The following is a 13,360-nucleotide window of genomic DNA, read 5'->3' as shown; positions in this document are numbered from 1 at the left end:
GAGGTGCTATATTTGCATTGATTGAGAATTGTATCACCAAAAGGAAACAGAGTGTTGGGATAAATAGGTAATTTTCAGGTTGGCAAATATGCAAGTTGGCTGGAGTGTCGCAGGGATCAATGTTGGAGCCTCAATTATTGACAATCTATTATTTTGATGAAGGAATTGACTGTATTGTAGCCAAATTTGAGGATGATATAAAATTGGTAGGAAAGTAAACAGTGAGGAGAACACAAAGATTCTGCAACGGTATGTAGATGGGTTAAGTGAGTCGGCAAAAAAAAATGGTGGATGGAGAGAGTATCATGTGGGAAAATGTGAGGTTATGCACTTTGGCAGGAAGAATGAAAAAGTAGGACATTGCTTAAATGGGAGAGGCTGCAGAATGCTGCAGTACAGAGGGACCTGGGTGTCTTTGTACACAAATCATAAAATGTTAGCATACACTACACCAAGTAAATAGGAAGACAAATGGAATGTTGGCCTTTATTGCAAAAGGGATGGAGTAGAAAAATAGGGAAGTGTTGCTACAATTGTTCAGGGCATTGACATAACAATACCAAGAGTACTATGTACATTTTGGTCCCCTGACTTAAAGAGGTTATATACTTACATTGGAAATAGTTTAGAGAAGGTTGACTAGGTGATTCCTGAATGAAGGGGTTATCTTACAAGGAAAGGTTGAGTAGGTTTGGCCTATACCCATTTGAGTTTAGAAAAATGAGTGGTGATTTTATTGAAATATATAATACTATTGAGGAGGCTTGACAGGGTAAATGCTGAGAGGATGTTTCCCATCATGGGGGATCTAGAACCAGCGGGGTACATTTTACAAATAAGAGATCTCCCATTTGAGATGAAGATCAGGAAGAATTTCTTCTCTCAGGGCTCATTAGACTTTGCAATTTTCTTCATGGAGAGCAGTGGAGGCAGTGTCATTGAATATATTCAAGGTTTAGTTAGACTGATTTTGGATCTACAAGTCAAGGCAGGCAGGAAAGTGGAATTAAGGTTACGATCAAATCAGCCATGCTCTTATTGAAAGGTGGAGCTGACTCAATGAGCCAAATGGCCCACTCCGACTCCTTTTTCTTTTAATCTTATCAATCATCAGCGAACATCCCCACTTTTGATCATATTATTAACAGAAAGTTGTTGATGAAGCTACTAAAGGTGGTTGGGCCTAGGAACTCATGCAGCAATGTTATGGGCTGAGATGATTAGCCTTTGAAAACCACAGCCATATTCCTTTGTGCTAGATATGGCTTGAATCCGTCGAGAGCGTAGAAATTTGGTGGTGTTCTATTTGTAACACTCTATTTCTAACATATCAAAAATGACCATACTTGAAAGAAATCTGTTTGTTATGCAACACAATGCAATGTTGTAAAAGACATGAAAAGTTCTGTATAAATAGATGTTTTCTCTATCCTTTATTGCTACTAAATGCACACAACGTGTTAAAGTTGAACTCATGTGATGGTCAACCCATTACTTTTAGCTTAAAATTCCATACTCTTTAATATACCTCATGCAAAAATCAACCTTGGTTTTCTCAAGGATCGAAGTCTATCATTCCTCTCCAGCAACCACCCCCCCCCTCCCCCCCCCCCCCCCCAACAAGACCTCTTCACACACTTACTGTGAAAAGGCAGCAGTGAGAGACACTGTTCAGGAAAATCCTGCTGTTGATCTGCTTGATCCGCCAGGAGATCCTTGAACTGATGTCCCATTAATGTTGCCATCGTGAACAGCCCAAATCATAGCACTCCCTGAGGCGGTACAACTGCAAGCGAACAATCTTTCGATTTCACTTTACCGCACTGGCACTCAGAATTAAACAGTGCAACTTGTCAGACTGCAACACAGCAGACTTGACAAAGATACACCCACCCGTGCCGTAGCAACAAGCCAGGACAGCTGGACAATCAATGCACTCATCTAGATAGCCAATCATATACAGGATGCAGTGTGGGCCCAAATCAAGCATTTTGCAAACCCCACAAAAATATTACTTGTGTAAAGTTTGACCCTTAACTTTCTGGCAAAAAAAAAATTGGTCTCACAAATTTCCACTTTTACATGGCTACTTACGGTATATTCACACCCAAAATCAAAGCTGAAGCATTATATATTCTGATCTTGTTCAATTTGCAGGAGTTATTCATTCCCTATCCATCTAGGGACTGGATAGTTTAAAAATCAGAATGTTCCAAGCATCCATATAATACAGCACAAGAAAGATCAGAGGGTAAACTCCCATGTTAACAATCATTACTTCTAGAGTTAGACCAGTGGTAATTAACTACAGCCTTGAAATTAAACATCCTACAATTGATTTTGCCTCCTGTCCTCAACTGAGGTTTATTCATTATTCACCCACCAGCCTGCAGCAAAGCTAACAAACCACCAACTACTAATGAACATAATTCATCACAAATTATTTTTACAGAGTTAGGTCAGGTTGCATTGTAATAGGAGATTGTTATCAGTCCATTGTAAGGTCAGTGGGCTGGATTCTCCGATTTGCAGACTAAGTGCTGATGCAGGCATGGGATCAGTGGCGTTTTACGCCAGACAAAATGGCGCAATAGCTGCACCGATTCCAGGATCATTGGCTTGCAGCCCCGTTGGGTAAAGCTCCTGGCTCCCATGCCAAAAACGGCTGGAGAATGGCCAGATCCGTGGCCGCGCATGTGCACAGCGGCGGCCTATGGCGGCCACGCCATGCAACATGGTGCCGGCCGCGCACAGACCTGGCCTGCCAAATAATGTCCCTCAATAAACCCCCTCGCCACCCCCAGACCACGCCCCCCAAACAGTCCCCCCCAGCCTTCGCAGAAGCCCCCCCCAGACAACGGCATGGCTCCCCCCCCCCCCCCCCCCCCGACTGTGGCAGCACTGGACACAGCCACCACGCAAGGTCCACAAAACAAAATACCATGAGTGATCCACGCCATCGGGAACCCGGACAATCAGGGGCAGAGCATCAGGAGGAGGGCCTCAGGTGACGTGCTGAGGCCGTCCCGACGGGGTGTGGCGTACTCCTCAAAGGTGCGGAGCATCGCAAAAGCGGCGCTGCCCCTGATTTCGGCAGAAACGTGGATTCTCTGGCCGATTGCCGAATGCAATTTTGGCGTCAGCGACAAGAGAATCCCGCCCAGTGTCTTCCCATCATACTTTACAACCATAGACAATATGCAGCCAATCCACTTACCCTGCACATCTTTGGGTTGTGGGGGTGAGACCCACGCAGACACAGGGAGAATGTGCAACTATATATGGACAGTGACCCAGGGCCGGGATTGAATCTGTGTCCTCAGCGCCATGAGGCAGTAGTGCTAACCACTGCACCACGATGCCGGCCCCGACTGTATTTTTATATATGACTGAATATGATATGCTAATCTTCTTCAACATTTAAAATACTGTTACCAAAATAACCTGTCTTTTGGCCTAATAATTCTGCTGTAGAAATTGTTTCCTGTAAAATTTTTAGATCTCAACATATTAAATAGCTGATTAGACATTTTACACCAACACTAACTATTTTTGGATAAATTCAATATCACATCACAGAATTATCAAAGATTTGCTCAGTCAAACATAATTATCCTCAGTCTAGAAGGTTAGGTCCCTTTAGTCAAATAAATTTAAGCTATCGCTGAAAGCTAAGTGTTTATACAGAGTCAATATTCTTCATTGACAACCAGTACTGCAAACAGGCCCTACCAATAGATGTAATACACGTACCCAAGGACTGTCTACACATGCTGTCCCGGTCACGGTGATATTCCACACAGCCTGCCCGTTCTTCCAATGGAGGACATGGTTTACCACCATTCTGTGGCTCTTGTGTGATGTATCGTTGACGAACACGGTAAGTATTTTTGCATTGTTCTGCGCAGCCGCTCCAGAAACTCCATTCAGTCACTTTGCAAGAAATAGCTAATAAACCAATAGAGACATTAAAATGGTAAATTATATGATGTGTAAAAGAAACACAAGGACTACCTTAAAAATAACCCAAGAGCGTATTTTCCCAATGATTTTCATCTTGAAAATGAATTTGTGTTCATGTTTTTGTATTCATATTTGGGCATTTACTTACAGGCAGCAAGAATATTTGACTTCATCACCAAAGTAGGCCATGCTTCCAAAAATGGATAGTGGCAATTGTGACGGTTTACAAAAACACACATTTCAAATTCCATCATTTGAGAGCAACTCTTTGCATAACGTCCACATTGGGATTGAAAACATATATGCTGGAAATGCTCAGATTTCACATTGGGAATCTTAGAGTGGTTTATAAAAAGATAGGTAGGAAACAAGTTGTGAGGTGGATACAAAGGGTGAGATTTTCTGGCCTTTTCTGCCATTGGGATCTGCCATCTGAGTGACCCTTTAAGAAAGGTTTAGTCTTTATCATGTGACTTGTAGCACATTGGGCTGTGGCTGTCAGGTGAGAGGGGTTTTTTTAGGTTTCCGTTTCAGTTTGACTGCTTTGAACTGCAGAAGAAGAAAGAGGAGTTTCCCCTGTTTTTCTCTGTTTTCATTTTAAAAGTCGCTCCAGTAAGAAGCGCATTAGGTGTGGCCAACTGCCTTGGTAACTTTAAAGATATAGTTGCTTTCCGGAAGGAGTTTGAATCTGCTGGTTGGAACTGGATCAGGATTTTAGGAAAAGGACCAGTCCCATTCAAGTGAGAATACAGTGTGCTGGGCCATGCCCTTGTTAAGGGTTTTTGGTTTATTGGATTTTGTATTGAATTGGAACAGCTAAGGGGGAATTCAGTAAGTGTTATATAGATAGGTTACTGGAGCTGTGTGGTGTCTTTATGTTGTAATTGATAAAAAATCTTGTCAACGGTGATCCCCTGCGGCGGGTTCCCCAGTGGTGGGACGGGCAAGACAAATAAAGCACCGTAGACATCAGCAGGACCAAAAGATCCCACTGGTGGCCGATGGCAAGCCGTCTCTGCCACCGGGGGGGGATCCGAAAAATCCCACCCAAAGAGTCTGTAAGGGAAATAGATAGATTAAATCTGTCAGCACAAATTTGGCAGGTGGAGTATAATGTGGGAAAATATAATGGTTGGAAGAATAGAAAAATTTTTAAATTGAGAGAGAGGGCAGAAAGTTACGATTCAGAATGATCTGGGTGTTCTTCTACATGAATCGCAAAAAGCAAACAGGTATAGCAAATAGTTAGGAAGGAAAATGGAATGTTGCCTTCTAATGCAAGAGGGCTGGATTATAAAAGTAGAGAAGTTCTGCTACAACTGTACAGGGCATTGGTGAGACCACATCTAGAGCACTGTGTACAATTTCTGTCTCCTTACCTAGAGAGGAATATCACATGAATTGGAAGCATTTAGAGAAGGTTCACTGGGCTGAAAGGATTTGTCTCATAAGGAAAGGTTGAGCATGTTGGACCAACAGCTATTGCAGTTTAGAGGAATGAGAGATGATTAAGTGAAACATGTTTCCTTTGAAACATGAAAATTGAAGATTCTAAGGTGGCTTGACAGGGTAGTTGTTGAGAGGCTGTTTCCCTCATAGGGGAATTTAGAACTAGGGGGCATAGTTTACAAGTTCCGGGCCTCCCACTTAAAATGGAGGTGAGATGGAATTTCTTCTCTCGGGCAGCCATTGGTCTTTGGAATTCCCTTCCACAGAAAACAGTACAGGTTGGGTAATTGAATACATTTTCTTGATGGTAAGGGAATTAAGTGTTATGAGGGACTGACAGGAAAGTGGAATTTAGGCTACAATTCAATCAGGCATGATCTTATTGAAGCAGACTCGATGGGCTGAATTTCTTATTCCTACTCCTAATTCTTGTGGTTTTCCAATTTTATGCTACCTCACCACTGAGCCAGAACATTGAGGGTTCAGGTCCTACTCTCACTCCAGGACACAAGTACAAAAACTGACACTCCAGTGAAGTAGTTTAAGACTGCTAACCTCTTAAGTACTTCCACTATATATTTTATCTCATCTAATACCTAAATTTGTAGACAAGCCAACAAACAAATCTTTAAAGGTGGCAGTGCAAGTTGATTAAACGTAGTTATAAATAGTGGAATGGAGAAAAATAGCAGAGATAGTGTTAGAACTTTATCAATCACTGGTCAGGCCTCAGCCACAATATTGTGAACACTCCTGAACACCACGCTTCAAAGAAATGTAAGAAAGATTGACGCAAAAAATTACCTGGGATGATGGGCTTCAGTTGTGAAGAGAGCTTGGAAAAGCTCAGAATATTTTCACTGGGATAGAGGAAGATAAGCGGTGACCGAAGGAACATTGTCAAGATGAAAGATTTTGATAAAGCAGAGAGGGAAAAAAATAATTCCCTCTGGTGAATGGATTAATAACTGGAGGTTACAAATTCTAAATTACCGGTTTTAAAAAAACTGAAGGAGAAATGAGAATTATTTCACTCGGAGAGTTGTTAGGGTCTGGAACGCTCCACCATAAAAGGTGGTGGAAGCTGATTCCGTTAATAATTTGAACACAGAGTTGGACAAATGCTTGAGGATGAGGGACTGGGTGCAGTGTTACAGACACTAATGAGGGATGTGGGTCTGAGCATGGCTGCTTTTGAAAGAGATAAGATAGGCAGACGGGCCGAATGGACATCTTTTGTGCTGTATGATTCTATGAATATAATTACTGCCCCCTGCCTGTACTTTTACATTGGCAGAACTCCCTTCTCTGGAGTGAGGAGAGATGCACAATACTCACTTAGTACGTCAACCATGTACTCCTGCCCCCTGTCTGGTCCCAACTGGTCCTCACCCTTACATCCTTACTTTTTTCTTCGAGTTTGGATTCCATTTTTGCTAACCATTGATCTATTCTCATCCTCACTCCTTCGTCCCTCTTATCCCTTAAGATCTCTGTATTTTTATATTCAGCTTCCCGTCCATTCCTGTTTTCCTCTTTCCGAAACAAAGGCAAGTGGGTAGCTCTAATATCAGCCAAGGAGCTGTGAGGCCCTGCAATGTGTGTATATCTCCAACAGGTTATCTCCTAACTGAAATCCCGCTGATATTTTATCCTACGCCCTCATATCTTACCAACATTGTAACTAACCTAGCAGTCAAATCTGCCCTCAGCTACTGTCAGACAGCTTGCCAAATAAGTTTCAATGACTTCATAGTATTTGTTTTCTTTTTTGCCTGAGTAACGATTCTTCAATGTGGTGCCATCCGTTCCCATGTGACTTACCAGAAAAACTCACAGATCGCGCTCCCCAACCCAATAAATAGTCCTGATGTGGAGATGCCGGCGTTGGACTGGGGTGAGCACAGTAAGAAGTCTTACAACACCAGGTTAAAGTCCAACAGGTTTGTTTCAAACACGAGCTTTCGGAGCACGGCTCCTTCTTCAGGTGAATGGAGGAGCCTGAAGAAGGAGCCGTGCTCCGAAAGCTCGTGTTTGAAACAAACCTGTTGGACTTTAACCTGGTGTTGTAAGACTTCTTACAATAAATAGTCCGACTGTGGAACAGCCAACTGCTGAAGGCTTTTCGACAATTCGTCCCAATAAAAAGTCATCGAAATTCCATTGGGAATTTCATCAGATTGATAGGTTCCTGCTTTATTCCGTCGGGTTGTAAATGATCAATTTGTAGTTTGCTGCCTGTCGATCATTTTCTCTTATACACCTCGGCTCCACTTTTAGGTGAATAAGGAGGGTTGTGTGTACAATTTGCCGGGAGCTTCCTGTTTCTTTCCTGGGATATTTATTATATATTTAACAACGCGCCGCTCTGCTCCCTCGGGCTGACCCAGAAAACGCTGTTATCAGACTGAGAGAAAATCGTTCTACATGTTTTAAACACCGGCCTTCCAATCTGGGTCAATGTCAATATTCCCATTGATTTGGGGGTTCAATGTTAGGCGCTGCCCACACTTATCTGCGCTATTTTTCATAAACACTTTACAGGTTTTTTTCTCAATCCACGGGCCAGCTTTACTGTAACCGTCCCGACCTGTGAAAATGTTCAGACTAGTTGAAGGTGTACCTCCCAGCCCTGGGCAGAAAAATGCATTATAGATTTCAAAATTGTAGAGGGGGGCGGAGGTAAGTTTTTCTTCTCTCGATCGAGCTCAGTCAGTTGGCTTACCTGGGCAGGCGAGTGTGTAATCATGGCAGCAGTCCAGGGTCTGTCGACAAGCCTGGTCGCAGTAACAGGTTCCGTAGGAGCGATCGGGCCGCCAGCCGGTGCTGCGGCACTCAGGCTCCCTGCCCTCGCAGCAGCTCCCCAGGTCCACACAGCCACCTTGAGCAGGCGCCGCCAGCAGCAGGAGCCCCCAGCCCAGCACCCAAAGCACGGCTCTCAGCCCCATTTCAATCGCTCCCAGTCATCAGCGGATCTCCCTCCCTCCTACACTCCTGTTGGTTTTTTGCACTCCCGGCGGAGCAGACTCCTTCCCCCGCTCCAACTTGGGCAATAAATCGGCAGCCCGGAGACCACTGTCAACTCCACGGCCGCTTTCAATTCCCAATCAGATCGGCCAGCGCCGAGCTCGTCAGTTTCAGTCTCGGTGACCTTTAGCCTCCACTTTGGTCACATCAATCTGGTGTGTTTCAGACTGAAACCGACACAATCTGAATAACACGGCCGCTTTCCGGAGAATCACTGCTCGGCGTATTGTGAATGGCAGAAACATCACCCGTTTAATTCCCAGCCAGATTCAGGCCTCCGATAAACGGCGCCGCTCTTTTTAAATAAAAAATTCTCAAAACGCCCCGATTAAATTCAATCCGCGAGTTTCATGTGTTATGTGTTTATGTTGCACACCATCTAGGCACTAAATACACAATTATTCATTGACCTTTGGCTCTAAAATCGTGGGGATTTTTGCCTTTTTTTAAAATTGAGAATTAGATTTCCCTTAATGAGCCAGAGGTGCTTCAGATCCCGCTGTCAATCCACCCGGAATCCACAGCGATTTGGGGCGAGATCTGTCTGGTGATTTTGGCACTATTTCATCCAACTTTGTTGCTCTAGTTCAGGTGCATTCTTAACGTCCAACGCTCCCGGTGGAAGAACTCCGGCCACTGCAGGATGATGCTGAACGCATGAGGAGATAAACTGCATTTCTGAGACTGGATGCAGGGATACTTGTGCCCAACAAGTGTCAATAAGAACATCTCTTTCTCAATGTAGATCCGAAAGAGTCTTTGGAGTTTGGCACAGTCTCAGCCGACCTGGCTGGTTGGCAGATTTCACACGACTATATATCGTGTTTTGCCCACGAAACCTTCACCCTCATTTGCACAGAAACCATTGTGTTCACGTGGGAAAGTGAGGCGGGTCACTTTAGCAACTGCCGCCGTGAGCTTTTGCAGCAGAAGCATTTTATTGCAGGACACAAAAAATGGTCTAAAGGTTTAACTTTTGCATTCGACAAATGCAAGTCTCGTTAACAAAACCACGGGCGGCAGACAAACATTCCTTTTGAAAGTAATTTCGTTTGGAATTTTACCCCTTGTTCAAATTAAAAATTCATTCCTGGGTGTGAGCATCACCGACATCAGCCAGCATTTATTACTCATCCCCAATTGGCCTTGTGAAGGTGGTGAGGAGGCCCGGTACTGTAGCTATTTCCAGCGTGCTGTGTGTGAGGGAGGTCCGAGATTTTGACGCCTCCACAATGAAGGCACAAACAAGTCAGGATGGTGCGGGAATGCTGTGGAAACTGCTGAAATATTTAATAGTTTGGTGAAAAGGGTAGCCCCAAGATGTTTTGCCTCCCTTTAAAAGTGTGTAAATACTCACCTTTGCTCCTTATTGCATTATTTTACCACATGATGCAAGAATTGCAGTTATGATCTCTATGTCACCGTTTTGCCTTTCATTAATGGCTCGGATAGAAGATACACTGTTCCTCCGGGACAAGTAAACTTTATGCCACAACAGGACAGAATGGCCCAGAATCCTCCAGAATTGCCCAACATATAACATAGGTCATGTGTGTTGTGTTATGCTTCTTCATGCAGCAGAAGATGCTTCCTTGATGTATGATCTGACAAAGGAAGGTTCAGACTTGGAGATAGGTTTAACACATTTTTTGAACAGTTAACAATTCTACTTGAGTTTGGCTCTCCTGCTAATCTTACTATAGTCACTCAATCTAACTAACCAGTCTGCTCTAATCCATGTGGTGGGTGTGATGCTTCCTGATCTGCCCCTGTATCTCTGATTGTTGCCTATGGAAAGAGAAAGCGCATGTGTGCCCTGTCCTTTTATGTGGGTAGCCCCCTTGTGGTAGTGTCACCTCTGGGTGTCTTGACTGCCCATTGGACGTGTCCTATCTTACTGACCTATTGGTTGAATGTCTGTGTGTCATGATGTCTCTCGTCCTCCCTCTAGTGTTTATTTAGTCTTAGTGTATTCACATTAACCCCTTGTGTATTTATAGTGATGCGTATCACCACAATGTGGAATCACTCTCGATCTCAGGGCATTAATCCAACATTTCCTGGAAAGTCAATTGACTGGGGCACTGCGGGGGTAATGAGGAATCTGGTACCTCGCTTGTGGCATAGTTAATGGTCACCTCATCCACAGACCTGTTGATATGTAAGGCTACAACCTGATGCTTTAAGTTAGTGAGGTTTGGTACAGGGAGGCAAGTGGGTTTCCTGTTCTCATGGTCAACATAAAAATTATTTGAAAAAGTTAATTTGGGTTAAAGTGCTGTGAAAAAAAATAATTCCCAGTCTCATTTTTTCCACAGCTTTGTCACAGTCAGGAAGAGATGAAGAAAGGGAGCACCAGTTTGATGGATGAGGACCTCTTGGTCTTCTTCGGTGAGACAGCAGGGACAAGATCAGCCACGTACAATAAAGGCAGAGAAAGGCACCCCTCGGTGTCGGATGTAGCTTATTTAGTGTCTCCGGTGCCTCGTTGGAAGCAACTAGAACGGTAGAAAATTAGGGTTGTTGCCACTTTCGTTCTCATTGACAAGGCTTTGTTGGAGGTGGATTGTGCCCTCAGGTGTTCCTGTGGCATTTTACACTGGGACCAGTTAATTCCTGGATGATGAGGCACATTCTGCACATGCAGAGCTGCCTCAGCAGTGTCTCTCTTCACGTTCTCCTCTGAGGGAGATAGGAATAAGTTCACTGTAGTCTCTGACAATGATGCTTCATGTAACATGGGTCCTCCCTCTGCTCCCCACCTAGATTGCTCATGCAAATCAAGAACAGGTGACTGCAGAATACCCCTGGATATTCAGTTCCCATTCCTGGTCACCCTGCAGCACGTCTCCGTAATCCCGATTATTTCATACATGTTTACCTCTATTCTAAAATTCCAGAGATGGAGCTCTGCAGCTTTAGGGGACCCGCTGTTGTTCTCTTAGGATGAGAGTCACGCGAGGGTCATAAATCACATCAATACCAGGTCACCTGCACCATTACAGCAGCAAAATACTGTAGGTCTGGAAATCTGAAATAAGAACAAAAAAGGTTGTAATAAAATCAGGTGAGGTAGCATCAGTGGAGAGAAACAGCGTTAAAGTTTCAGGTCACTGACCTTTCATCCGAACGGATATACACCTGCACCATTATTTTTCAGTGAAAAAAATTGAATAAGTCCAGGAAATTTGTGATTGCCATGGAGTTTATTGGGAGGCAGAGCTTTGATAATGAACTTTGGTCTTGGTGGAATGACTCAAGGGACCCAGAAAATGATTGTTCAGTGTAAATAATAGATTTCCACAACTTCCGTGCTGGAATAATAGTTGATTCACCATTTCCATGACACAGATTCAGGTCATCATTCAGCAGCTAAATTACCGGTAGTAGCTTTTATTCCAGAACTATTAATTAATTGGATTTAAATTCCACTCGCTGCACTGGAGGGATTTGAGCTCATGCTATCAGAGGGTTCAGTCCAGATTGTGGGTCTAGCAACCACTATGCTACCAGTCATAATTCAAAAACATTGATTAATTATCCAGAGACATGACTTCACTTTTCAATGTAGCAGCTGGGAAATTTAAAATCTATGAAGTAAGTAAAATCTAGAGGGGATAACAAGCTGAAGTCAGTAATGATGACCACAACACTACTGGATTGTCATTAAACACCGTCTAGTTAACTGATGTCCTTTAGCTATTCGTACATGGTCTGGCTTACATAAGACCCCAGAAACACATCAATACATTTGCTTCTTAACTGCCCTCTGAAGTGGCCTAGTATTCATTGCCTTTCCAAGGTCAATGAGGGATGCACAACAATAAAAGCTGCCCTGGCCAGTGACACCCATAATCCTAAAAAGGAATAGAATAAAATATAGGCCTGATGGATGCAAATCAACATGCAGACATTTTTTAAAAAAACATTTAATTTGATAGTTTTAATACATGATAATTGAGAGTTTCTTCTTCATATTGAACAGTGCCAAGTGGAATACATAAAAAACCCAACAAGGCGACAGATAATGTGACCTGACCTGCCTGTTTAGGTGCTTACCTTGTGGAAGCCAATAATTCTAATTACACTTATGCACCCTGTTCCCATACTACTTCATTCACCTAATCCAACCTAATCTTTCAGGTTGCCACAGTTTTTGCCTCAACCATTTACCTGAAATTCAATTTCATAGCTTCACAACTTTCTCTTGTTCTAATTTTCTTTCATTGAACTTATTTTTTTAAAACATTTTTTTCCAATTAAGGGGCAATTTAGCATGACCAATCCACCTATCCTACACATAGTAAGGTTGTGGGGGTGAGACCCATGCAGACACAGGGAGAATGTGCAAACTCCCCATGGACAGTGACCCAGGGCCAGGATTGAACCAGGGTCCTCGGCTCTGTGAGGCAGCAGAGCTACCCTCTGCGCCACCGTGCTGCCTAATTTTCTTTCATTTAAACCATGGCCCCTTGTCCTTAACTGTTCAACTATTGGAAGCAATTTATTTCTATCTGCCTCATACCACTCTTTCCTAAGTTTAAACACTGTCATATCACCCCCACAGTCTGTGTTCTAAAACATAAAAGTCATTTTTCAGTCAGTCTTCATGTTTGTGTTCGCTCACACGAAGCAGCATTCTAACAAATTAGTGTTATATAATTTCTAAAGCTTCAATATCCTTTTTATTACAGAGCCCGATACGACATACAATAGTCTAAGACGCTATTCAGATTTTATTTTGACCATAATTATCTCTTGGCTTTTATAGAAACATAGAAAATAGGTGCAGGAGTGGGCCATTCGGCCCTTTGAGTCTGCACCACCATTCAATATTTCACGGCTGATCATGCAAGTTCAGAATCCCACTCCCACTGTCTCTCCATACCCCTTGATCCCTTTAGCCTCAAGGGCCACATCC

General features: G+C 43.3%; 1 protein-coding gene across 2 annotated transcripts in view; it reads right to left on the bottom strand.

Moving 5' to 3' along the window:
* si:dkey-7k24.5 (somatomedin-B and thrombospondin type-1 domain-containing protein) overlaps positions 1–9,178 on the bottom strand; it is a 37,748-nt gene extending 28,570 nt beyond the window's left edge. The window contains exons 1-2 of one of the 2 annotated variants that reach the window (XM_038803259.1): positions 8,138–9,178; positions 3,754–3,948 (exon numbers count right to left, since the gene is read on the bottom strand). In XM_038803259.1, coding sequence (XP_038659187.1) covers positions 3,754–3,948; positions 8,138–8,360 — 418 coding nt within the window. In that variant the 5' untranslated portion in view covers positions 8,361–9,178. The remainder of the gene's footprint in view (positions 1–3,753; positions 3,949–8,137) is intronic. The other variant, XM_038803260.1, reaches the window with a different exon arrangement.
* Positions 9,179–13,360: the final 4,182 nt, after the last annotated feature.

Source organism: Scyliorhinus canicula, chromosome 7 (genome assembly GCF_902713615.1).
Source record: "Scyliorhinus canicula chromosome 7, sScyCan1.1, whole genome shotgun sequence".
Classification (NCBI taxonomy): domain Eukaryota; kingdom Metazoa; phylum Chordata; class Chondrichthyes; order Carcharhiniformes; family Scyliorhinidae; genus Scyliorhinus; species Scyliorhinus canicula.
The sequence above is the reverse complement of the archived record's forward strand: the minus strand, read 5'-3'. Positions and strand labels throughout refer to the sequence as shown.